Genomic DNA, 25,868 nt, shown 5'->3' with positions numbered 1-25,868 from the left:
GTTTTCTCTACTGCCCAAAAAACTTTAGAAGTGTTTGAAAAGAAGTGCACAAAAATTAAAAATGCTTTTGAACTTTCAGCAGACTTTTATGCGTATGTGCTTGTGGATGTAAAAAAGCTGCTGTTCAAACAAGCAGGGGCAGATCCTCAGCAGCTTGTAAATTACAATGGTGCCATTGATTTCATTGCAACTGTGCTGCCTTAGACGAGCTGAAAGGCCTGGCTCTTTGCTTAGGAAGTAAAGCAATATGTATTAACACCTGATCTGAATAAAGAGCTTTAAAACCTAATAATAGTAGTAATAATACCTATAATGAAGATATACTTGCAAACACATGGAATAGATTTTGTGTGAGACAGAGTCAAGAGAAAGACACGTTAAATGAATGGAAAAGAAAGTCAAAACAAAACAAGTCATCAGTGTTTGTGGGCATACTGTAGTATGAAAATGGAAAATATTTTATCTTCCCACTGAATTACCAAAAATTCCTTCTTCTCTCGAGTGACCAGTATTCTAAACTGTATCTGACAATAAGTCATTGTAAAGGGAGCCAAATTGTATTTTAGCATTTAGGGTGGGACTTCATAGAATCATAGAATATCCTGAGTTGGAAGGGACCCATAAGGATCATCAAGTCCAACTCCTGGCACCGCACAGGTCTGCCCAAAAGTTTAGACCATGTAACTAAGTGCACAGTCCAATCTCTTCTTAAATTCAGACAGGCTTGGTGCATTGACTACTTCACTGGGGAGCCTGTTCCAGTGTGTGACCACCCTCTCGGTGAAGAACCTCTTCCTGATGTCCAGCCTAAACTTCCCCTGCCTCAGCTTAACGCCGTTCCTGCGGGTCCTGTCACTGGTGATAACAGAGAATAGGTCACCTGCCTCTCCACTCCCCCTCGCGAGGAAGTTGTAGACTGTGATGAGGTCCCCCCCTCAGCCTCCTCTTCTCCAGGCTGAACAGGCCCAGTGACCTCAGCCGCTCCTCATACGTCTTCCCCTCTAGGCCCCTCACCATCTTCGTCGCCCTCCTCTGGACACTCTCCAACAGTTTAATGTCCTTTTTGTACTGTGGTGCCCAGAACTGCACACAGTACGTGGGGTGAGGCCGCACCAGCGCAGAGCAGAGCGGGACGATCACTTCCCTCGACCGACTAGCGATGCCGTGCTTGATGCACCCCAGCACACGGTTGGCCCTCCTGGCTGCCAGGGCACACTGCTGGCTCATATTCAACTTGCTGTCAACCACAACCCCCAGGTCCCTCTCTGCGGGGCTGCTCTCCAGTGTCTCGTTGCCCAGTCTGTACGTATAGCCAGGGTTGCCCTGTCGCAGGTGCAGGACCCAGCACTTGCCTTTGTTAAACTTGTGGTTGGTGATCGCCCAGCTCTCCAATCTGTCCAGATCTCTCTGCAAGGCCTTTCCACCCTCATCCGAGTCCACAACTCCTCCAAGTTTAGACTTGTTTCTGTCTTCACTGAAGTTAATCAACAAATCCTGTTAACCACTGAAGTTACTGTGTGGATCTTTGATAGGATTATAAGTGACAAAATGCACCTTTGAAATTCACTGAACTTGGAATATGTGCATGTCAATATCACCCAGAAAGATCTTTAATATTTAGTTTGCATAATACATTGTCAACTCATGCTCGGATATTTTCTCTAGAAGTTAAAGCCCTTAAATAATGGAAGGATGGAAGGAGGTTTGGAAGGAAATCAGTTTAGAAGGAAAATAATTGTCAACGAAGTAGTCTGTGAACTTGGAAATACTGAAACACAATTTGGTTAAATGCAGACAGATAAATATGTCATACTGAAGACTGTGAATACTATTTCAGTCTGCCAATCTACATGAGAAATCTTACCTTGATTGTATTGGATTTGTGGTATCTTTCTACTTAGTGCAGACAGAAACAAGCTGAAAAGAAGGGAGAAGAACTCTTGCTCTGGTATGTTTTGTATGTTATGTAAAGCTGTGCTTGCAGTAACGTACTGTTACCTCTGTGGTTTTTGGTTGGTAGTGACCAGAGTGATGGTGGGAATCTTTGTAGTTAACTCAGGACGCAGTAATTTTGTTTTTGTCTTTGAACAGGTTTTATCATGCATGTATTACTGGCTCCCATGCCTGTATGTATGCATGTATGTACAAACACACACACAAAAAGAGAAACTGCAGTGTTTGGGCAATACATACAGAAGATCTTCATCCTCTAGAAGTCTAATCCAGTTGTGTGTTGCCCTGTTTCTGCTGCTTTAATATTCCCACCCTGCCTGAATAAGCATCGGAAAACATTATTGATTGTGAATCTGGGCACCGACGATCCTTTGCTGCTTAGAGCATCAGTTGCTGGATAAAGTGCAAGCTTCCTGCCGTACTCAGAGTGATGATAGAAGTCTGTGTCCCAGAGTGATTAACACTGAGCTCAGTTTTGCTGAGGCTCCGAGCATCCATCATTTCTCCATGACTGAAAAAGGCATTTCAGAGCCTCACAGTCTTTCTCTTTACATGATGCAGTTAGAATTGGGAAGAAACGGTGTGCTTGGATGGTGTATTTGAAATAAGTATTGAACTTTGCCTTTCACAGAAACTCCACTAGCTGATTAGTTGGGCAGCAGTAGTGAGCATCAGGGAACTTTACTGTTCAGAGAACAGTATTTGCTGCTTTTTGGCAATGTGTGTTATGCCAGTGAAAGCCATTATGTGTGTTGCTCAGCCAGTACGCTATTTATATTGCAGTGGTTTGCAGTATTATTCCATGTCTTTAACTTTTCTTTTTTTTTTTTTTCAGCAGAAGAGCCTGTCACTGCAGATGTATGCAATGATTTTGTTGGCTTGAGTGGAAAAAAATACTGTTATTGGATCAGCTGGTTTTGGTTTCTTTGGATGGGGTGGGCAGGGTTTGTGCTTTAGTTTAAATTTTGGCAGCTAGTCATAGAATTTAAAAATGAGAAAAAGAAGAAACAAAAGGAGCGGAGAAAGCAAAGTAGTTGCAAATTGAAAGGAAGAATAATGGGAAATACCAAAACCCAATCAAACAGAATCTCACTCTACCAATGTGTTCTTTAAATTGCTAGGATGAATTTTAATCTCAGTTTACATATTTATCAAAAGTCATGAAATAGATATCTCTGGATTGCTCCTTCCTTGGATTAGTAATAATCATTGCCGATAAAGACTTCTTGGGTTCATATAATTTATTTGAACTTATGCATTTTTTAAAATACACATGACTCAGTGGCTTTAATGAATGAATGTATCTCAACTTCAGTCCTTAATGTTCTATAACTAACCCAGCCCTGCAAACCTGGGCCAGTCCTATGAATGTAATGTCTAACTTATGGTAGTCATTATGGTCTAGCCCACAAAGGTCTGGATTAAAAAGATTCATTTCCCTATATTCACCTTCTCCCTGATAAAACCTCTGTTCTTATCTTAAATGAGATTGAGACAGGTAATTTAGAACTTAAAAACTTTGTCCTCTGGTAAGAAACGTATGCTGTCATTTCGTAGTATGAGATATTTTTTAGACGTGTTTGACCTCTCATTGCAGTAGTTAGTTGCTTTGTCTGTTTGTTTGTAACAGAATGCTAGTTTATGTGACTTTTGGGAGGAAGATGTTTAACAAGCTCTTGACCCATAGGCAACATTCCTAAGAAGATACATTTATAGCAAATATGGGTAAGATGTTCCCAGCTGAGTATCAAGCTAGACGTACATTTTAAAAAGTATAAAGTGATAAAGTCATAAAAAAAATCCCTAATAATCTAAGCAATCTGAACAATGCTGTCTGAAACGTGGAAAAGATAGGTCATATAATTGTAAGTTTAAACAAGAGGAGGGCTCTAAATAATCGTGATAAACACAGCACAAGACACCGAAAGAAAACACCAGACTTTTCGGTTGTACAGTATTAGAGTAGGCTTGGAAGGATGTAGGGGAGGGTCAGACTGGGTGTTAGGAAAAGGTTCTTCACCGAGACGGTGGTCGGGCACTGACCCAGCCTCCCCAGGGCAGTGGTCACGGCACTGAGCCTGTAGGAGCTCAAGAAGTGTTTGGGTAATAATCTCAGACACATGGTATGATTTTTAGGTAGTCCCATCTGGAGCCAGGAGTTGGACTTGATGATCCTTGTGGGTCCCTTCCATCTCAGAGTACTCTATGATTCAGTGATATTTTTTATATTTCTGAAAAAGTGTTATTGGAGAAGATTCTGTTTATCAAACTTTAATCCAAATTAATCTGAGACATACAGAAAAATAATATTTTTCTTTTCTAAGGTGCAGTTAAAAAGGAGAAATGAGAATTTGGTTTCTGAAATGTTGAATACCTAGTGTTCAACATGGTAAATGCATTGTGGTCATGTTTCCTGGCTCAGGAGCACATGCTTAGCCCGTTGTTGCTAGTGAGATTCCCCTAGCTGCTCTGGAAAATCTGGGTCTGCGTTAGTCTGTGTGTGTAACAATCTCTGCTCTGTGCGTTGACCAGGAGACCTATAGGACTGGAAGTGGAAGGTCTAGAAGATCACACTTGAGGCATACTAACAGCATAACTGTCTGCAGAACACTTTGCAAGAGATCTACCTGCACAGTTTAGGTGGGAGAAAAACAACTCCTTGGTAAAGGAAGGAAAAAGCAGCTTTCCTGTTATTTAGCCATATATTCTGTATCACGTTTATTAGCTTATCACATAAGCTTTAAAAAACTTCAGCGTAGTTCCTGATGGCAAAATAATTGTATAGTTTGTCCTGATGATATTTAAATCATTTTCTTCTGTTATCTAATCAGAATCTGGACTCCACTGCTTTATGTATGCTGCAGACAAAATACTGCAATTAATTATCTGTTCTTATTTAGTGATGGACTCAGAACTTGCAAGTTCCTATTTTCCATGCTACGAGGTTAAAGTTTGACCAGAGAAAAAAATTGCTTCCTTAGCTCTATAGTTTAGGAATAAGTAACAATGATAGAATGAGAAGTGATACACTGAAATGATTTGTATTTGGCATAGACCTCTGCTTTCCATGAAATACTTTAGTCATATTCTTTCTTGTTCTTGGACCTATAAAACTGATCAATACAATGAGATGATTTCCACTGTTGCCATGTCCATGGGTTGCTGGGCTTCCCTCCACGTGTCAGTTGTGTGTATCACATGGTTTGATAGCTTTGTTGAATACATGTCAAATCAGTTCAGTCCCAGAGCAACTTTTTTTTTTTATGTTCAAATGTGTTGACTGCCTATGAGATGACATAAACAGTAACATATGTAGAACTGCCCTGAGCCTCGTGGCCAGAAAATAGTGTATGGGAAAGTGGATACCAATGCTGAATTGACTTGCTGTATTTCCAGCTTTCCTCCGTCCACCCATCTTATTGTGCCAGGAATTCATCTTCTGGCAAAGCATTCTCAGGTAAATGGAGACACCCTTCCACTGATGTATGTATTATTTTTCTTTGCTAAGAGCCAAATACTCGGGAGGGTCTGTAATAAATCAGTGTTGTTTTAAGCTGAAGACCGAGATTTACTACGTTGTTGTCAGCTTGTATTGGAAGGGAGAACAAGTGAAGAATTTAACATTTCTACAGGGCTGAACCAGTTCCACGGGCAGCAGAACAAGGTCTGTCTGGTCTGGGCTGTGTCCAGTATCCGTACTGTAATGGCCACTGAATGAATCAAAGCCTATCTTCTCCCACCCTCTGATCTCTCACTTCAGTGTGGTAACTTCGGTCTCTGTGCCCAGTGCCCTGTTCAGACCTGCCCTGCATGCTGGGCCTGGTTCTCATCTCTGCGACTGCTGAGAGGCCAGCTGGCTGGCCTGCCGTTACAGAGAGCTTTTGAACCCCGCTGTTACCTGCTTTTCAGTAGGACAAAACTACTTTGGATCTCCGCTCTATCCAGTTGTCTGCATTTGTTCAAATATTATTGCGTTTGAGACTCAGCACCTTTGTCAGGCTTGCTGGCAATCAGACAGTAGGTGGTGTAGAAGCTCCCAAGGGAGAAGGACTGACATGTTGAGCCAGAGGAAGATGCTTCTAAACTAGGGCACCCAAGAATGCTTTGCAGCTCGCATAATTGTGTGTTTTGAGTTACAGTATTCAACTTTACCACACAATGTATCCAAAATTCTTGAAAAATTCCACTTGAAATTCAAAACAGCTTAGAAATATTCATCAGTTCCAGCTTTCATTGCTAGGAATTAAAACTATTTAGCAAACAAAAGAAGCGGTTATAATTCTGTTTCAACTTTTGATTATCATGAGATACAGTGCGGTTTTTCTCCAGAGGTATCACAATCTGCTGTTTTCACTTAGCTGTCTCATAACTATTTGAGTTCTTGGCAATTGTCAGGAGTGCAAGGACTTACAAAACATTTCTCATTATGCCAGCTGGAGAAAAGAATGGGATATTTGCACATGTGCCTTTTACTAATCTGGCTATTCTGACTGAAGTGGTGTCTAGATTAGAAGATAATGCAATTCATTTATCCACCCATAGGATTTGGGCCAAATGTGTGCTGAGTTTCTATGCTGGACTAACTAATGTGCAGCTGAGCTGTGCCAGAAGGCTCAGCTATCACTTTCAGAGACAATAACAGCCAGTTCCATCAACTTCTGAAATATAAGAACCAGATTCTAACTGAAATTATGCAAGTTAGCCAAATACCATAATCTGTAGGTTCTGTGGAAGTTGCATGGTTACAGTACCACATGCTGCACTGGAAATGTATCCCTCCTGGAGACTACAAGTTTCCAGTCCTGAATGTTGTTTGTTATTTCTTATTGCTGTTATTTCTTAATTGCTGTTATTTCTTAATTCTTGGTTTACAGCTATTACCAGTAAGGAGTACTTCCTGACATTACTGAGGTATGGTAGAAAATATGCTGCTAAAAATTCAAACCGTGCTTTTTCATTAGGAAAAGATACTCTAATTCTTGTGAAGCCTTATAACAGCTGAAGTTCTGTGATGGCCTCTTATAAACTTCAGTCTTAGTTATGCCCTGCCTTCTTTAAAGAAAGAAATTAGAGATGTGTAAATAACAGTATGAGAAAACACAACTACAAGTTACGTGTGTGATACTGCTGATCAATTCTTAAGCTATTCTGAACGACAACAGTTACTTTGAGGTAGAATTTCAGATTTGCAACTGCATCTGCATTTCATATATTCTCTTCATAGATACAAAACATGCATAATTCCTACTCTATTCCTCTATTCTTCAGTGCTGTTCCTTATCTTCTCCCCATTTCATTCAGTCTACCTTTGTGCGAGCCCTTCTGTCCTTCCTTTGCAGTATTTTCAGAACAGACCTGAAAAATGGTAAAATTATATGCCATTGAAAGCTGCATAATATTTACACTGACTTTTGTAGAATTGGGAATTTGGTCATTTCCTCCTGTCCTTTCAACTCCAGAGAAATAACTGTGTAAGTCAAGAGAGAACGATATTTTTATGGATTATTTTAATAGAACTTAGCAAAAATGTATTTGAGATTGATAATTAGGGATTATTGCTAGGTAAAACTAAAAGGAAGTATCAACGTTCTTTATCATGTACTGTCATTGTGTAGGTTAATTGTGTAAGCCTTTTAGTTTAGCTCATTGACAGAATGATAGGAAATCTGCCTCCAACTGTGTTCAGTTTTGGGCCCCTCTCTACACAAAAGATACTGAGTTGCTGGAATGTGTTCAGAGAAGAGCAACGAAGCTGTGAGGGACTGTAAAGCAGGACTTCTGAGGAGCAGGCAAGGGAACTGGGGCTGCTTGGTCTGGAGAACAGGAGGCTGAGGGGAGTGCCCTTTCTTCATGGAAATGGCAGTGGTTAGGCACTGAACAGGCTGCCTAGGGAAGTGGTGGAGTCTCCATCCATGAAGGTACTTAAGAGAGGTGTGGGTGTGGTGCTTAGGGCCATGGTTTAGTGACTTGGTAGTGTTAGGCTGATAGTTGTACCTGATGATCTTAAGGATCTTTTGTAACCTAAATGATTCTATGATTCTATTTTCAACTATTGTGACTCTTACCTTCACCAAATACTGTGTTGGCCTTTTGATAACCCGTCTCCTACATTCCCTCAAGCATACAGTGCTGAAACAGACTACTCATAAATTATAATGACAGTGTTTAGGAGTGATGCCATTTGTCTTATGATTTATAGTCATTATATTCCATTCACTATGATGCAAACTGGAAATCAAAACAACCTTGATGGAGAATCATATTGTCATGTCTTTAATTGTGCTAGTGGTTTTTGGGATCCTGACACACATCAGTATTTGCATATGTAGTTAACAACATAGCTTTAAAAACATCTGCCTGCTTTCCTGACTTCAGTAAAGCATATCATGCTAAAGAGGACTAAATGGGTGGGGTTTTGTGCTAAAGACCTAGTAAGCATTACACTAGTATGAAGATAAATCTCATTCCTCTCGCTTCATCTTATTCTTTCATTTGATTCCCAAGTAAAATATTAGAAATATTAGTTCTATAAGAAAGCCTTTTAGAAACTCATTGTATCCTCAGTGTAAGTTATTTAGAGTCATATCTCAACATTGGATAGTCTTGCATCCATGGAACTTACTTCCTGTGGAAAGCATGGCGATCGTGTAAACATTATTAATTCTATACTTATGACTAGTAGTATTAGAAATTATCAGTAGTTCAAAAATTAAGGGCACCCGTTTGAAAAATGTGGAAAGTCTTTTTCTTAATTCAATTTTAAAAAGGAGAAGCGATAGTAGAATAAAAATTGAAAATTAAATCCAAGATGAAATGAGGAGTGCTTTCACCTTGCCATGGAAGAATTGCCCAAATGGTGAAATTCTGCTTTAATTTCCCTTCCTACTTGCATCATCTAATCTGTTTCATGAACACCCTATTTCAAAAGTTGCATCTCATATATAGACGTATTTTTACCATCTTTCTTAGTAGCTGGGTGAGTATAAGATTTTTTGAAAAAAATCCTCTGATCAGTCAACACTACTATTTTTGTCTGTTTTCAGAAAGTCCGTGGATTTTCAGTATTGCATAGTTTTCCCCAGGAGGATTAAGTATGATGTATGTGAAAGCAATCATGACATAGAAACACAATAAATTCTACATTTAGTATAGAATGCAAGTCACTGGCCTTGTATATATAATCACCATATCACTGTGTGCATGTTCTGTATTAACTTGCACATATCAGAGTATCAGAGGTTAAAGTGTGAGAGTAGTGTAGTCAGCATGTTTGCTTCATTTTGCTTCTTATTTCATCAAAAAGACTTAGAAAAGAGGAAGAGTAGACTTACTAATGTGTTTTTGTTTCAGTTGACTATTACCAGTACGTGTCAGGAAAGACCCTATAAAAAACATAGGGAGATATTCTGGCCTCTTTGGATAGAAGCAAAAGATGAATACCCTTCTGTAACATGCAGATTAGGGCTGGAATTTGTTTGAAGATTTTATTGAAAGCTCTTGAGACTGAATTCTGCTGTAGTGACTGGGCCTGAAATAGATCATATGGCTATATGATAAATCAGTTCTGTTTCTCAAAGCCCGTATAATTTATTGCATCAATAGTTAATTTTCTGCTTTGTTGCCCCAGCATTTTCGTTGCTGATGCATCAGCATGGCTTTTGGAATCAGAAATGTGAAGGAATAGAAATAACTGAATGAAGAGGGAGCTGCATCAGCAAGGGAAAATTGAGCAGTTTAATGAATACTCCAAAGGGAAAATGACTCATTGCTGCCATGGCAAAAAATGAGCATTTCTGTTTACAGTAATTAACCGGGAACCTTTACCTTTATGCAACTAAGTAGCATTTTCTTTTGGCAGGTTGAAAAAATTAGGATTTTTTTCTCGGAGATGTTGCCTGAGATGAGCTGTGAGAACAGACACAGGAGGAACTCAAAGCAAGATGAAACTGCTCTCTCTGAGGACAAACTCAGAACTGTCATGAAAGAAAGAATTGGTGTTGACAGCAGTATTTTTGTATGACACTTCACTGTTGTTGCTGCTGCTTTAGTTGTTTTTTGATCAACTGATATGTAGAGAGAAAAAAAAGAAAATTATACAAGTGAACCAAATTGTCTTGCCATTGTAAAGAAAACTTGGGAAATACCTGCTGAAAAGTAGCAAGTTCAACAAAAGGCTGAGACAGGATGAAAACTATTTATGTATCAGTGTCAAATTTGGGAAGTACTTGTGGCCACTGCTCTTTCAGGAAAGCAACAGACATTCATGAAACAATATTTTCAACATCCTATTTTGATGCAATTAAATTTCAAATTCAATCAGCATTTTTCAGAATCAGACCAGATATGTTAAGGCTCTGAAAGCAAGAGCAAACCATTTCATTGTCTGGCTTTGTTTGCTGAGCTAGTACACCTAGTACAGCCATAGATAGTATAGAAAGAGCCACCAGTTGTCTGGTTTTAGACCACTTCTAACACTGAGCTGGGGAGCTCAAAAGGCTAGTCAGAAAGTCTGAAATGAAAAATCGGGAGAATGTGCTCCTCCTTCAGGCAACAAATGCTTGGAAAAGTTGACAATAATTTGTGTCCCATTAATGTGCTGTTGAAGTCACTGAAACATCTCAGTGCGTAATGCAGAATCGAAATGTAGATTGATCGCAGCATACAACTGACAAAGCACAAAATGCCCTTGTAGTTTAGCTTTATTAATTCATTCGCGTTGGATTCGCTTGTAACATAGTCATAAAGGCAAAAGAAAAAAGGTTTTCAAACTATAGGATATTCCCAGAGAATCATAAGTATTTTAAACTAGTCAGATGCTTCTGCACTAAAACCAAGGTTAAATGAAATAAATAAGACAGGAGGAGAAGGCGTTAAAGAACTACCTTAACAAATGTGTTTCGAAAACATTTTATATATTTATGTCCTTGAAAGTAATTGAATTCTGAACATCTCAGCACTAGGTGATGGCACGAAATCCAGGAGAGGAAATTGCCCAGAAACTGAAGTAGAACTGGCAGTGGTATTTTTAGTAATTATTCCGGATGAATTGCAGAAAAGTGGCCAAGCAAGATGAATAGCAAAAAGTGAAGGAACTTGGAAGGAATTGGAAGTAATGTAGTTGCTGTATACTGTGACTTATGGTATTTCTAGGTTGTGGTAAATACGGTGAGTTTATTTAATGATGTAAAATATATTGTATATTCTGTACTGCAGGTCTGACAGCCATGAAAGCACGCTATGTTTTATAATAGTGAGCAGCTAAAATTAAAAAAAAAAAAAAAAAAAAAAGAACGAATAGTTGTATCTGAAGTTGTCTTCAAGTACTATTGTAGAGGGGGTTTTACAGTCTGTGCACGTTAAGAAGCAGTGAGTTATTTTAGTGAGTTATATTGGAAGTCTTGCGGCATGGCACCTGGTCAGCAGGCTGTAAACTTGTGCTGGTCGGAGTTAGTGGGCAGCTCGATGCAGTCCAGCTGTTGGACTTTTCCCAGTCTCTCTTACAATTACATTTAACACTGCCAATTTATGCACTGTTTTTCAGTTTTTACAATGAAACTAACTTTTTTATTTCACATGCGATTTCACTGAAGAGCATCTTTACAGTTTGGTAGTACAAGATGCACCATTCTGCCCTGTTTTTTTTTTGTTTTGTTTTGTTTTGTTTTAATCCAGTATGTAAATATTTTAGATTTGTCTCTGAAAGCTCCGTGTAACCAATTTTCCTACATGAAAAATAAATAGTAGAAGCTGTGTGTTTCTTTTGCTCCTTTCATCATAGTGCTTATTCAGAAGTGGTCATATTATTTGCTGCAGCTGTTTCTGGGCAATTTCTCTGAAGATGCTGGGAAGGCCTTGCTAGCTTCTAAAGAAAACGAGTGTAGCCAAAACATTCTAAAACATTAATTCAACTTAAATGGCAAGTGAAAACTTTTAAATGCTTATTGAGGTAAAATATGAAAAATGTGCTCTGAATGTGGCAAGTCATGTGAAAGTCATTGTGGTGGGTTGTGAAAAATAAGACAGTTGCTACACTTTCCCTGTAAGACACTTTGGTTTAATTGGCAGCTGCAAAACAAATGTGGCTTGAGAGCGCCATACGTCCGACCCACTCACCTCTTCTAGCTGCCTCTGTTACAGAAGTTTATCGCCTTATTTTTTACCATGTTTTATCACTCCTTGACTTGAATCTTGGGTGTGTCTGCAGCTTGTCAAGGTTCCCCAGAATAAATTACCAGTGGGACATTTGCAATTAACTTCAGCAGCACAAGTCTTCACTTTATTTCCCACTGACCTCATCTGCCAGCACGCAGTCAGCTCCCAGAAGAGAACTGCTCTTCCATGTGGGCATTGTGCATGTTCACATCAGAGCTTGCAAGTCCCTCGTCATGCTGGAGTGCTGCTCCCATTGCTGTTGGGTAGCCATGTTTTTGCTTTATTGTTTTTCTGCTTCTCTCCGTTTGAGTCGGGACACTTTATTATTGTTTTAATATACAGGAAATAACTTTGGTCCTGTCTGTCTGAAGTCTCTATGTGGTTTGGAAAGCAATTAAGTGGGATTTAGGACACTGTTCTCCCAGACATAAAGACCTTAGGACAGAAAATAAATGTGCTATGTTATTCTGAATATTAGTACTGCTGCCACGTTTAGAGGTTTCTTTTGAGATGGGAAGTTATTTTTAAATGTTTTTTTTTTTTTTTAATTGGTATTTTGCCTATACACTGTGATTTTGGGTGAAAATCTACTGCAGTTAGCTAGGTACTAGACCCACACACAGCATTTTTCTCTCCAGCTTTTCCAGTATGAAGCAGTTAGAGAAAGAGAAGTCATTCAGCAGTAAGTTTACGAAATATATCAAATTGTTATATGAATCAGGGTATTTCCATTTTTCTGAAGCACAAATGGGACTTCTGCTGTGTTCTTCCTTTGGGAATAGGGAATAGATAGTAAGTGATTTATCCCAGAACAAATGGGTTTGTAAGTGATAAGGAACACTGCCTTTTTTCTGTATAAGCTTTGTAACTTGCTGTTACAGAGTTAAAACTTTTACAGAAAGTTTTGATGCTGGCTGGATGATATTTTTCACAACAATAATAATGGGCTCTTTTTACTTCATTTTTACATACACTCATTTCACATCTTCATATACTTTTCTAGTTCAAACCTTTTCGTAGTGTTTTTTTTGTTTTGTTTTGTTTTGTTTTAAGTGTATCCAAGAGCATGAAGTAATTACCAGCATTCAGAAGCCAGAGTTTCAAGAAGACTCAGCATGTCATGAGCTAGAATTGAGAAAGCTGGCAAGATTGAAAAATGCCAGGAAAATGAATTACAGTAATGGAATTATCTTTGAAGTACTGGAAAATTTGAATTATTTCCTTTTTCTTCTGATTGCAATGGTGTAGTTTAAATCAGGATTACAAAAGCTACAGTTAGAAACCGTCAAACATTAACTTCTAACCAGAAATACTGACCTTGAGAGTGGATATGAGGTCATTGTTTACAGAGCCTCACTCCTTAGCACCACTTCATCAACTACCTTTGATTTAAATTTTCTCTTGCTAAGTTTTTTGCAGTTGCAGGGGAAGCTGCATAGAATCAATAAACAGGAAGACAGGAGCTGCAGACAATCTTTGCAAGGAGAGCAGTAAGCTGAACTGTAGGAAATTAGTATTTTTCAGATACTTGAAATGCAAGGCTTAACTTACAGCCTATTGAGATTTTGCCATAGAACAGTTGCCCAAGCAGAAGTGTTTCTTAGAGTTTGTAGCCTGAAATACTCCACCTCTCTAGTGCAAAGCAGTACTGAAGGTCGCTGCAAACAACACTGTTTCAGTTAAGAAGCTAAGTCCATGACAAAAAATGGATGAAATCAGCTATAGGCTGCATAAGGAATGAAAAATTCCTCATGAGGAATCAAGGGTAAAGCTTTTCATACTTTTTCATGCTTCAGCTAAAAATATTAACACCATAAAAATTCTTCAGGGGGCAGAGTTGAGGTGGTAACTGCAGGGTGATCACAACATAAAAGAGATACGTTTTCTCTTTATATGGAGAGGCCTCCTTCAGACCTGTCATATGATGGATTTGAAATGAAAGTTTTGTGGGCTTACAGTTTCCCAGACAGACATCTTTCTACAGCTTCATTATTAACAATTTAATCTTAGCCAGCATTCTTTCTTATTTCTGAGCTCTTGATAACTCATTTGTTTTATTTCTTTAGCAGCAGTTAGAAATAATATGCAGATCATAAAGTATAGCTTTTAATGCAAGTGTTCCATATTAAAAATATATATATAAAACTAGTATCCAGTACATTTTGCATAACAGATTACTTTGCAAGTGTTTGAATTAAAATGTAGCAAGCGTAAATAGTGTGTAAAGTGTGGATGGATCTCATATTTAACCTCTATTCAATAATAGGTGAGCCATAATTTTTCTTCCAAGCACTACATGAATGATGATTATGCCATTTTCATCGCTGAAGGAAAAAAAAAAAAAAAGTAATTCAAGTAATATCCACAGGACAGAGGTAATTCATTAATGTTAAGAAAATGAGACCTGGGAAGCAAGTGTTAGCTCTTGGGAAAGTAAAGATGTAGCACTAGAAAAAATAAATAAAATCAAAATATGTGAATACATTTTTACAGAATCTGATCCTTAGCCATTAATGCCATTTAAATTTTTGAACTGAATAAAATTGTGACCAGTATTTTTATAGTGAGCCACAAGTACCAAATTCTTGGTTATGCCACTTGTTTTAGTGCCATTTTGGGAATGATACAGAATTACTTTGCTTTCCTTCAAAAAAGTCCAAAAAAGATTCTAAAAAGGCAGAAATTTCTCCACCATGACTCATGCCTTCTGAGCTTGTGTGGGTGCAACTCTGTGCAACTGCTAAAATCCACTGATTTATTTTGCAGAGGGAGAAATAAAAGTCTGAAACTTCAGCAGTTAGGACTCTTTATAGGGACTAGTGATCCAGGGACAGTCCCATTCATTTCCTGAAAGTAAAGATGGCAATTTTGACTGACCGCAAGAAGGGCTTCTTACAGATTCAGGAGTGGCTGTAGCCAACTGCTTTAATCTTTAACCTTTCTACACCGTACGTTTTATCCAGAACCATGAGACCAGATACATTCTTTACAGTATAGAGAGAAGGCACTGTAGTAATATAAAGTCTTTAATTAATTTATCTACTTCAAAATCTATTCTGTTCAGTTACTACCATGTTTCTCTTTTAAGAAAAAGAATATTTGATCTTACGCTTTTTCTTGTACAAACTGGGATACTACTAACAATTAAATTTATTTATATTTAAAGTTTGCAGATTGCACACATGTTCTTCTCATATAATTTGTTACCCCACTTTGAAAAGTAGGTTGCTGGGTTGTTAGCATCTCTAGAGGCATGGCTATGTCAGTTTAGTGCAGGGAGGATTGATAACGCCCATGTAATTGCAATTAGGAGTAGTTAGATTATATCTCATTTTCTGCATATATTATAAGACAAACTAAAGCAAGCTGACTTCAAATAACAAGCATGACTTAAGATTGCAACTGGCTAATGCTTGAAGACTGATAAAGTCTTCCATTTCCAACCATTGCTTTTTCATTATCAAATATCAGTAAGGACTTACAAGAGGCATAGATACATGATTGTATCTAAGCACTATTTACAAAATTTTTCAAAAACACTAAGCAGTCTTCTTCTGTAAACAATTTCATCAAGGTGATGCAAATTTAGTCAGCACCAACTATTCCCATGGGGGAAAAAGACTTTGAACTGTGCAACTGAACAAGAAAGGACACTGTCCCTTCATCTGGTACGTTCTGTTCTGATTCCTTCTGTGCCGGATTTTCTTTAGGCCTGCGTATCAGCTCGGTCCTCTAGTAGGGTTACAGGCATGGTTCTGTGGATTAAGCTGCAGTTTGTTGAGTTCCATGTATTTTGTGGAGACCAACAGATATTTGGTGAAATTTCATGAGATACTGTTAAGAATATGCAATTGGAAAATAAAAAATAATCTGCTCAAGTTAGAGGCCTTAACCTAATATATACAGGATATTATAAGGTTCAAACCTTAAATATCAGGGTGTTCCTTTGCAGTTATTTACTTTAAAAATCTACCAGTCCTTTCTTGAATTTTACTAAAGTGTTTACCTCAACACCTTTTTGATGCATTGTGTGAAGAGTATTCTCTTTCAATTTACAAACCTTATTTTAAAATTACTTTCCCTTATTTGGGATGTAGGCTGTGTATTAATAATTGATTTTTAATCAGTATGCTTATATTTGTTTGCATCTTTGTAACTATGGAATCTTCCTCTTCATACAAAAGGTTTTCTTTCAACAGAGGAGTGCTAGAGAATAATGAAATTGGGGGGTGGACTAGATGATATTTAAAGGTCCCTTCCAAGACAAACCATTCTATGATTCTGTGATTGAATCCAGATTTTATACTTCCCACCTAGTATCTGATTTACAAGCCACTTTTCCTTACACAAGAGTTCCTCGTGGCGTTTTCAGATAGCTTGTCATTCCGCACCATGCTGCAGCTAAGGGCTCTGCAGGTGCTCTGGCAAAGAAAGTGTTTTGAAAAGGAAATGGAGAGAGTAGCCAAACAGCTTCACGAAGACTAATTGGAATATTTGGCAACCCAGGACATTCATGTGTCCATAAACTGATTGTCTGGTGCTTCTGCATTGTCTATTGTAGTGGTTTTCTGTACCTGCATTCTATTGTATCTAATTCGTAGAATAGTCAGTTCAGTGGAAAGGCAGGTGAGGAAAACTACTTCCTTGGCATTTGCATGTGCTCAGTGTATGCCGCTGGCTCAGTCACATGGCATCCTCTGAGAAACTGCTGAAAAAGATTACCAAGCTATCTCTAAATTTTCTTTCTTTTCTTGCAGCATAAAACTATGAGTATTCAGGAAAAGTTTTCTAAACTTGTTTTTTTTTTTTTCATAACTATGAATTTAACTCTGTTTTCAGCAGCCACACGACTTTGTCCCCTGACATCAGAGAATACATAACAGCGTAACATACGTTTGGGAATTTGAAGGGACACCAGTACGTGAAGGTGATTTCCTCTGACCAAAGTCCTTGTGTTTCTGTCCCTATGCTCTACAGCATTGCGGAGTCGATCAGGACGGTCCATCATCAATGGAAACTGGGCAATTGATCGACCTGGAAGATATGAAGGTGGTGGGACAATGTTCACTTATAAACGCCCAAATGAAATCTCCAGCACTGCAGGGGAGTCATTTTTAGCTGATGGTCCAACAAATGAAGTCCTTGATGTCTATGTAAGTTTCCTGGAGTTAGGTTAATCTTCCTAATGGAAAATTTGTTTTAGTTGTTAACATGCAACACTGTAATTGCATTCATTGTCCATACTTTGTTACTGTTTTGTTCCTTTAATCTTGAAACAGTATTTTGGATATTTTACTATTGTGTCCTGTTAACCCCAATTTGCTCCAGATCCTAGGAAATCTAAGTATCAGTGAAGCCTTTCTCTCTGACTTTACTGATCTAGTAAAACCAATTTTAATTGCTCAGTAAAATGAAAGTAAAGCATACAGATGTGGGTATTTTGGGGGGACTGGATTTTCTCTGGTTACTTTGGTGCTCAAGCAAATTTGGAATAGTTTAATTTTACAGTGAACCGAAGCAAATACCTAAATCAGATGAGGCCTCTCACAGAGTGATACCATCTCAGTTTTCTTTAAAAGAAATGTAGATCTGTAGGTCCAGAAAACTAAAGAACGTGTAATTTGAAGTGGGACAACTTTAATAGGAAGTTGTAACATGAAGATTATAAATATAATAGCTGTTAGATAAGGTAAGTGAGAAGTCAAATTGTGGCTAGGATTGGGGAACTGTAGTGAAAAATCTATTTACTTCAGTAATTTTACTTCAGTAAAAAAACAGGGACAGGTTTTTATTGCGTCATATTGAAATAAAAATGTAATTGGACCTGATTATAACTTATTCTAAAACAAATAATGTGCTTTGAGGTTATACTTTTCATACAGGAAAATGCAATAGTTGAAAAAAATAGATGGAATGGTGATACTGGTTGTTTCATCCAGCTTCAGCTTTTTTGCCAGTAAGTGCAGTAAGTGATGGAAAAGTGAATGTACTGGGTTGTTTCATAGAAAAATACTAACTACCCTGATTCTTCAGATGGAAAAAGTTAGATGTTGGCAAAGTCATTCTCCATCTGCTATGTGATGTCTTATTAAAACAAATAATAATTATGCAAACATTACTTCTTTTTGGATAGTTTCTGATTAGTGGCAATGTAAGACTGGCTAAAACCTGGAAGATTAAATGACTGGGTACCTAGACTCTGCAGTGCAGACTCTGCATTTGTAAAATATATGTGCGCCATTGTGTGTTTACATGATGCTGTGAACTGGGGTTTTCTTGAAGTTTTTATTGCCATCTGATAGATGCCTAATACACAACAACCCAGAGAGAAAAGAATCAAGAAATGCGTTAAACAGATATTTTCAAAGGAATATCATAAAAAGACTTAAGCTTAAATATATAATAACTTAACGTTTTAGTTTATGCTTAGTCTCTTTTTTCTCCCACTTCTGCAACGAATATGATGAAGCTAGTATGATGGACACAGCTTTATTAGCTTTGCTCTGGGGCTGCTACTGTGGATTGTCACATCTAATTTGACTGGACTCTTATCTGAGATGTTTCTTGTAGATATGAGGGATATTATAATTCATTATTAGCTGACAGAATAGTGTCTTTGTATTTTTTAGTACAATTGGAAAGATAAATATGGAGAGTGATAGCTGAAAGAAAATTGAGCATCAGTGTGACACAAATTCTTTTATGTGTTTGAAATTTGCAACCACATATGGATATGGATGTCTTTTTTTCAGTCTTTGTCCTGTGGTTCCTGAATCATGCAATTCTATTTTCATCCGTAGTCTCAATCTTTACTCTTTGTGTAGAAAAATGAAGAGATTTGCAGATGGGAGCTCCAAATGGTTTTCTGTTCCTTCTTCCTAAGATCATACTGTCTTTTTTTCCACTTTCAAAATGTGGAGGAAAAGAGATATCTAGGTACATAGCATGACCCTTTTCTTTTTGGCCTATGGTTTGTCAGGACCAGAGAACTACTGCAAGCTCTGGTGTTTCATGGGTTTGTTTGCGTTTTTATTATTATTATTATTGTTGTTGTTGTTGTTGTTTTGTTTTGTTTTGTTTTGTTGTTCTTTGTTTGTTTTTTTGTTTTAAACTTATTTCAAGTTAGAGTACTTTGAGGCATCTGCCTGACCAATCCCCACAAAGAATTTAGGACTTTTAAAGCAGCAGAAGCAGTAGAAGCAGTTCTGAAGTAATCAGACATAAACTAGTGAAGTTAGCAGCTGATGGCATCCTTACATTTCTAGTGTGAGTGTTCCCAGACTCTCAGCAGCACAAAAAACTGCTTAGAACAGAGTATGCTGCCAACAGTTTTAAAAGCATTCATAAGATTATATCAGGGTTTATGATCCCTGTCTGCTTAGGTGAAAATACAAGAACTGACTTGGAGGCATGCTCATGTCAATTCCTATGGGGTTGTGCAGCACGCAGCCTTCTGAAACCACTCAGCTTTGTTTTCATACTTAAACCAGAAAAGTTTAAAGTTCCCACCTGTGTTCATAAGGAACACTTCAAAGAGTTGTTGTGGCTATATGCAAAGACGTGGAGTCTGTCTGCAAGTACATTACATTTTCATTTGGCTGAAACCTACCATGGAAAGATGCAGGAGGGTTGCACAGGCACTCTTCAGTTGCTGTAACAAGCCTTTGTAACCTGTTCACTTCATCTTTGTTGAGCAATGCTTATGGTGAGAGTAGCATAATAGTGACTTGCGAGTTGGTTGTTGAGTCTCCACCGAGTGGTGCAGAGGTACCTGCACAGAGATGAAAGGAGCAGTTGGATTTGCAGGTGCTCTGTTCATGTACAACTGATAAACCCTAAAAAAGGCAGCTTGATTTGCAGATCAGTGTCTGTGGTATTTATTTTTCTGTGCCTTGTTTCTTCCTTGCTCATGTTTCTTCAGTCATCTGTCAAGCTCCTCCAGTCAGAGAATATTTTGGTGACCTCAGGACCATCTCTTCCTGCTGCCCAGGCCCGGTGGCAGCCCCCACTGCCCCACCGGTGAGAGGCCAGGCCCTGCCCCGCTTGCCCAGAGCCTGTCAGCTTTACAGTTTTTAAGGAATATTTAGAGAAACAGTGTCTCTGCCACCACAAGCTAGTTCAGTTTGTAAACATAGTAACCTGTATTGTCTTACTTTTTCAGGAAACAAATTGTTTGTTTTTTCATTTTTAAACACTATCATCAACCTTTATTTCTATAATGACCAATGATAAATAATGTTACACCATTGATCAGTTTAAGTACATATTTAGTATTAGTAATATAACAAGTGGAAGAAGTGAATGTATGGCTGTTTTTCTTTTTAGATGATACATCAGCAGCCTAACCCAGGTATACATTATGAGTATATCATTCCAGGAGACAATGTCATTAGTCCTCAGTTGCTTGCTCACAGGAGGCCAGGTAAAATACCACTATTTCCTATTACTAAGTACATTCTGTTACCCAGTAAGCTAATGGAGAAATTCATACTGTTAAGTTCAATGTAAATGCTGCCATTGATCTGGGAGAGGCCCGGAATTCTCCCTACTCATTGGAAGAGATCTCTGCATAGATCTCTTAACTGAATTTATATTGTCCCGTGTAGTGGGGAATCTGGTCACGTATTTATATTTTCAGTAATAATTTTGTTGTTAAAATTTTAACTATGGCTTTATTTGAGCTGGTGTGTTGTAATCATGTCTCAGAAATGAAATCGTGCATGATTTTTCTCTTCAGAGCTTGAGTTAACTTCAAACAACCCTTCTCAGTTTCTCTTTCCTCTCCCACCTGGAGAGGACCAAACACAAAATTGGTACCTCCCCAGGCTAGAATCTGGACAGATCATGCTCCTGATTCTGTGCTATGGCAATGTGTTGTGTGTACCAATATGCAATTCTGAAGGAGAGTAGAAATTGTACAAGTGATTTTGGTCCTGCTTTTACTGTTCATGACTTGCTTTGACAAATTTCTAAGTGTTTGTGCAGTCCGTTTGTAACAAGGAGCAACTGTACTGTGGTATGGGGAGGCAGAACATACAGAGCATGGTACACAAAATGCTCTGGGAAATTTTGACAGTGCACATTAATTCTATAGTGTGACTGGAGAATCTTCAGTTCTTAATGTATTAAGATCTTAAATTCTTATTGTATTAATGTTCTATGTAATGCTGGCTGAGACTTGGTTGTCTTAATTTAAAACAACACAGTCTTCACAGAGGACTGTTAGGAAGTCTTTGCATAGCAGATTAAAGCTGCTTTCCAGTTTAATGATGCTGCAGTGTTCTGAGTATTAGTAAATGAAAACATAGACCAATAATAGCACATAAGGCTAATTATGTTACTTTTTTTTTAATTTATTTTTTTTCCATCATCAGGAGAGCCCTTGAATGGTCAGTTAGAAATGCCAGAAAGTACAAATCATGATGATGAGGATTTGCATAGGGAGATGGACACTCTTACTGGACAGGCAGCTGGAACTTTTCCAGTTATTCAGCCAGGAAGATTTCCTTCTCATCAGCCAGAAAACCAGGTGCCTGCTGTGCAGCCACCAAGACAAAACCGAGAGCACAACTGGAAACAGATTGGAAAAACTGAGTGTACCACTACATGTGGGAAAGGTAAGTGCTTCATACAGCATGCACAGAAAATAGATGACCCACAGGAGGGTTCCAGTGTGGGAGAGAAGAAACATGGAGGGAAGAAGCAGCGTTGAATATTTAGCAGCATTGCTGTATGAACCATTGCTAGACCTGGTGTTTTCTGCTGTCTTTTGAGCAAAAAACATACCTGTACTATGAAGTGTGCATCTATTTAAAGCACCAGAAATAACAAAATTCAAAATATAAAATATAAAAAATAGAAGAGAACATACAGCGTTTGCTTCTGAAGGGCAGTATTTCAGGATTTTATGGCAAGCTGCTGTCTCTCTCACCCTTGATACACAGATGCTTTCCTCAACATTCTGTGGCATTCTTTATCCTTCCATTTAGCTTCTCCAGCTTTGTCTGATACAACCTCCATGTTTTCTGTGTGTTTGTCAACAGCTTTCTGATCTGTATGGGAAGATTTCACAGGGATTCCATCAGATATATCTTCACCTCCTTGAGTGTTGCTGGAACAGCAATAATGTGCCTTTAGAAAACTAGGATTTTCATTGGGTAGAAGTGAGAAGGAAGAAGAGAATGAAAGGGGCTGGTAATCGGTGAGCCTTTGGGAGGTGATAGATTCCCTGTTTTGGGCTTCCCAGGTTAATCTTTGCCATAAGATGTTCACAGTGACCACAGATTCAGTAATGCATGGCATAATCAGTTTTTGGGAAGAGTAGAGTTTTGTATCTGAAAAGTGAAATTTGTTCTTACTATACATGGCCAGCCATCAACACTTCTGAAAAATCACAGAGCTTTGAAATAAAAGACCTACCATTGAGGGAACTCAGCTAAGACAGCTGTCACCAGTTCATCTACATTGAGAACATTCACTTCCTAATTAGTTTCTTTAGGTAGTAATAGAATGCTTTGTGAATTTGGTCCAAGGCCAGATGAGTGTCCATGTTACAGATACAGGTAGAGCTAAAAAAAAAAAAAAAAATAACAAAACATCAATATTAACTCTCAAAATTGCTTCTCGATTGCATAAATGTTTATAAACATACTAGAGACTTTTTTCTGGTAGCAGAAAGTGTATGTCTCTGAAGGAAAAGTCAAACCAGGTTACATGGGCTGATAAAAAATTGAAAATCATCAGAAAGAAATCTTGTACTGTTTAAGACTTTGTTTTCATTTTGTGTGAGCAGTTTCTTGTTTTGCTTTTTTCATTCCTTTTTCCATGTTTTCTTTTTTTCTACTAGTTTATTATTTCTTAATACAAAAACGTAGATGATACCCAGTCTTTCTTCTCTCTCTCTCTTTTTTTTTCTTCTCAAAACAAACCTTTCAGAGTTAAGTATCTTTAGGAATTTTTAAGATGGGAATAGAAACAAGGAAAGAAAATAGATTTTTATGTTAAATAAGGAAAAAGAAATGATAAATTAACAGTTTTGATGACAAGCTGAGAGATTTCAAAGCACTTTTTATTAAAATTTTTACTTGGAGAAAAAAAGAAGGCTATTACTATTTTTAAAAAGTGAAAATGTTCACATGAGAACTTCTACCAACTCTTGTCCCAGATTTCCATTTAAGATGACTGAGAAAATAGATGTGCTAGAATGGTCTGGAAACTTCTACTGAATCCTGTCAGGGAAGTGAGGTATCTTTAGCACACCATCGCTCTCTCTGTTGTCCAGAGAGAGAAGGGGCTGGTACACTGCAATAAGTATGGAGAGTTGTAATATTTAACAAGTCTGCAGTCTACAGTAATATTTCACCTGTAAGATTTATCTTACAAATCATCTCAAAACTAAGGTGAAGTGAGTAGTATTTGGATGTGTTCACTTCCAAGATAATTTTAAAGGGTGGAGGTTCAGTCTCTTTCCAGAAGCAGAACAGAATGACTGCTAAATCTTTACTTTTCTAAAGCATATTCTGGCCTGGCTGCTTGGCTGCATTTTTCCACTTGCATGAATACTTGATGTTTGTAATCTCTGCACTATGATGATTTCATGCAGACCAAGCAGCATGTCTTCTCAGCCTTTAATACAACGCCATGCTGTACTTTCTATCTACTAAGCACTTTTCTTAATATTACAATGTAAACAATATAGTTTTCACTTACGTTTGGAAATTTTGGATAAAATCTTAGATTTCCTGTTATCTTATGCTTTTCCATGCTATTGATACAAACAGCTTATATTGCAGTATCTTTTGCAAGGCATCACCTAATTTTCTTTTTAATTTCAGGGTCCCAGTACCCAATTTTCCACTGTGTCAACAGGATCACTCATGTGGAGGTTCCTGAGAGTTACTGTGACAGCAGCACCAAGCCTATTCCAGAAGAGGAGGCCTGCAACCTCTTCCCATGTCCAGCTTTGTAAGATATTAGTGTTTAAGTCAACTGAAATAAGCCAATGTTATTGAAGTTTTGCACATGCAAGAAGATATCCTAAGTATGAAACTAGTTTGAACTTGTGTTCAAAACTTGTGTTTCTGTCATGAAGTGAGCAGCAAGTGAGTCTAGTAATTTCTCAAAGTTTGTGTGATTGTTCAGGGGCACACACTATACCTGTGGTCTCTCTATGGGAACTCTTTTTTTCAAGTGATAGTCTTCCGCAAATGCTTGTCTAAAGAAGGGGCTCTGTAGGTTATATCACCTCACATTGGATAAGTGTGCTGCAGTACCCAACTGTTCATTGCATGGTGTCATACTTAAAGATGAGGTTTGCCTGATAGCACTCTCAACAGCCCCTTCATAAACATGACTTCTCTTTCCTGGAATTAAGTAGTTCTTCAACTCGGAGGTTGGATCCCAAAGTGGTAAACCTTGTTTCTAGAACTGCTGGTATCACAGGCTCAGATGCAACTCTTCTGGAGTATTTTACTTGGAGATACTTTCTATCACCAAGTGTTTTTCTCACCTTTTTTTCTTTCTAACAATTCGTATTAATTCATTTTTTAAAATTATTTTGATTTTACAGAGGACAATATCAAGAATGTAAACAGAGATGTGTAAATATTTATTTAAAAGATTATTTATTAAAATACAAATGCATAAATGCATACTTAGTAGTGTCAGGTAGATCATTTATAAGTATATAATGTTCTCTTCATAAACGATTCAGTTCTGCGTGCAGGAGCTTAAGTATTATTTTAAGATTCTTTACCAGCATCAAAATCATGTCCTTAGAGTTCTGGTGAGGTAGTATTAGATGAATCTTCACTGAAAGAGATGACCTCTTTTTTTTTTTTTAACTTCTTTTTTTTCCCCCCTTTTCTGTAGCTGGGATATAGGGGAGTGGTCTGAGTGCAGCAAAACATGTGGCCTTGGTATGCAGCATCGACAGATCTTATGCAGACAAATATATGCCAATCGCACCTTGACAGTTCAGCAATACCATTGTCATCACCTGGAGAAACCAGAGACAACCAGCACTTGCCAGCTGAAGATCTGCAGTGAATGGCAGATTAGGACAGAATGGACTTCAGTAAGTACGATTGATTAATTTGGGGCATAAACCTCAGAAGAGAACAAGAATTTTCTTACAGGTATCACTAATCAAACATGAAATTTGGTGGAAGTGGAATGTGAAAAGCCTTGGAAGTAAGCGAATCTTAGTTCAGAAATACCCTGCATGGTTATGACTGTTAGTTTTCAGAAGGTGAAAAAGAGCAATTGCATAGAACAAAACACATAGATATGTATGTACAGAAGCACACAAGCTTTCTCAACAATTTATTTTTTTTTTTAAGTACTATATGAAATAGAGTTGGGGGAGAGCTAAGAGGTTTGCCTATTGTAGCAAACTTCTTGTTTTTCTTAGCATGTGGTGTTTAGTTACAGGACTGATTTAACCTTATATATGTGTTAAGTTGAGAGATAGTCAGTATTTGCTGTAGCTATAGTTGGTTTGAGGCTATGCCAAGGCTTTCAGATAAATGTGAATGGTATGGTTTTGTGTTGTTTACAAAAGTTTTGGCCAACCTGACAACCGTCCTAGATACTTTCACAGCCATTGTGTAGAGAGAAGAAATATTCTGGTGTGTTAGGTGTAGTGATAAACAAGTCTCTTTTCAGTTAGCCACAAAGCAAAGCAAAAAAAAAATTCACAGAAGTGCTGAATTATGTGGGTGGATAGTCCTTGAAAAATTGCAGCTTAACACCGAACCTAAACC

At 37.9% G+C, this 25,868-nt stretch overlaps 1 protein-coding gene across 4 annotated transcripts in view; it reads left to right on the top strand.

The window, feature by feature from the left end:
- The window catches only part of THSD4 (thrombospondin type 1 domain containing 4), a 335,185-nt gene that overhangs the window by 287,982 nt on the left and 21,335 nt on the right, over nucleotides 1–25,868 (top strand). For all 4 annotated transcript variants that reach the window (XM_035554004.2, XM_035554003.2, XM_050712995.1 and 1 more), the window contains 5 exons: nucleotides 17,083–17,258; nucleotides 20,431–20,527; nucleotides 21,480–21,722; nucleotides 23,940–24,069; nucleotides 24,976–25,180. In XM_035554004.2, the coding sequence (XP_035409897.1) occupies nucleotides 17,083–17,258; nucleotides 20,431–20,527; nucleotides 21,480–21,722; nucleotides 23,940–24,069; nucleotides 24,976–25,180 (851 nt within the window). The remainder of the gene's footprint in view (nucleotides 1–17,082; nucleotides 17,259–20,430; nucleotides 20,528–21,479; nucleotides 21,723–23,939; nucleotides 24,070–24,975; nucleotides 25,181–25,868) is intronic.

This window comes from Cygnus atratus, chromosome 11 (genome assembly GCF_013377495.2).
Source record: "Cygnus atratus isolate AKBS03 ecotype Queensland, Australia chromosome 11, CAtr_DNAZoo_HiC_assembly, whole genome shotgun sequence".
NCBI classification, from domain to species: Eukaryota; Metazoa; Chordata; class Aves; order Anseriformes; family Anatidae; genus Cygnus; species Cygnus atratus.
The sequence above is the reverse complement of the archived record's forward strand: the minus strand, read 5'-3'. Positions and strand labels throughout refer to the sequence as shown.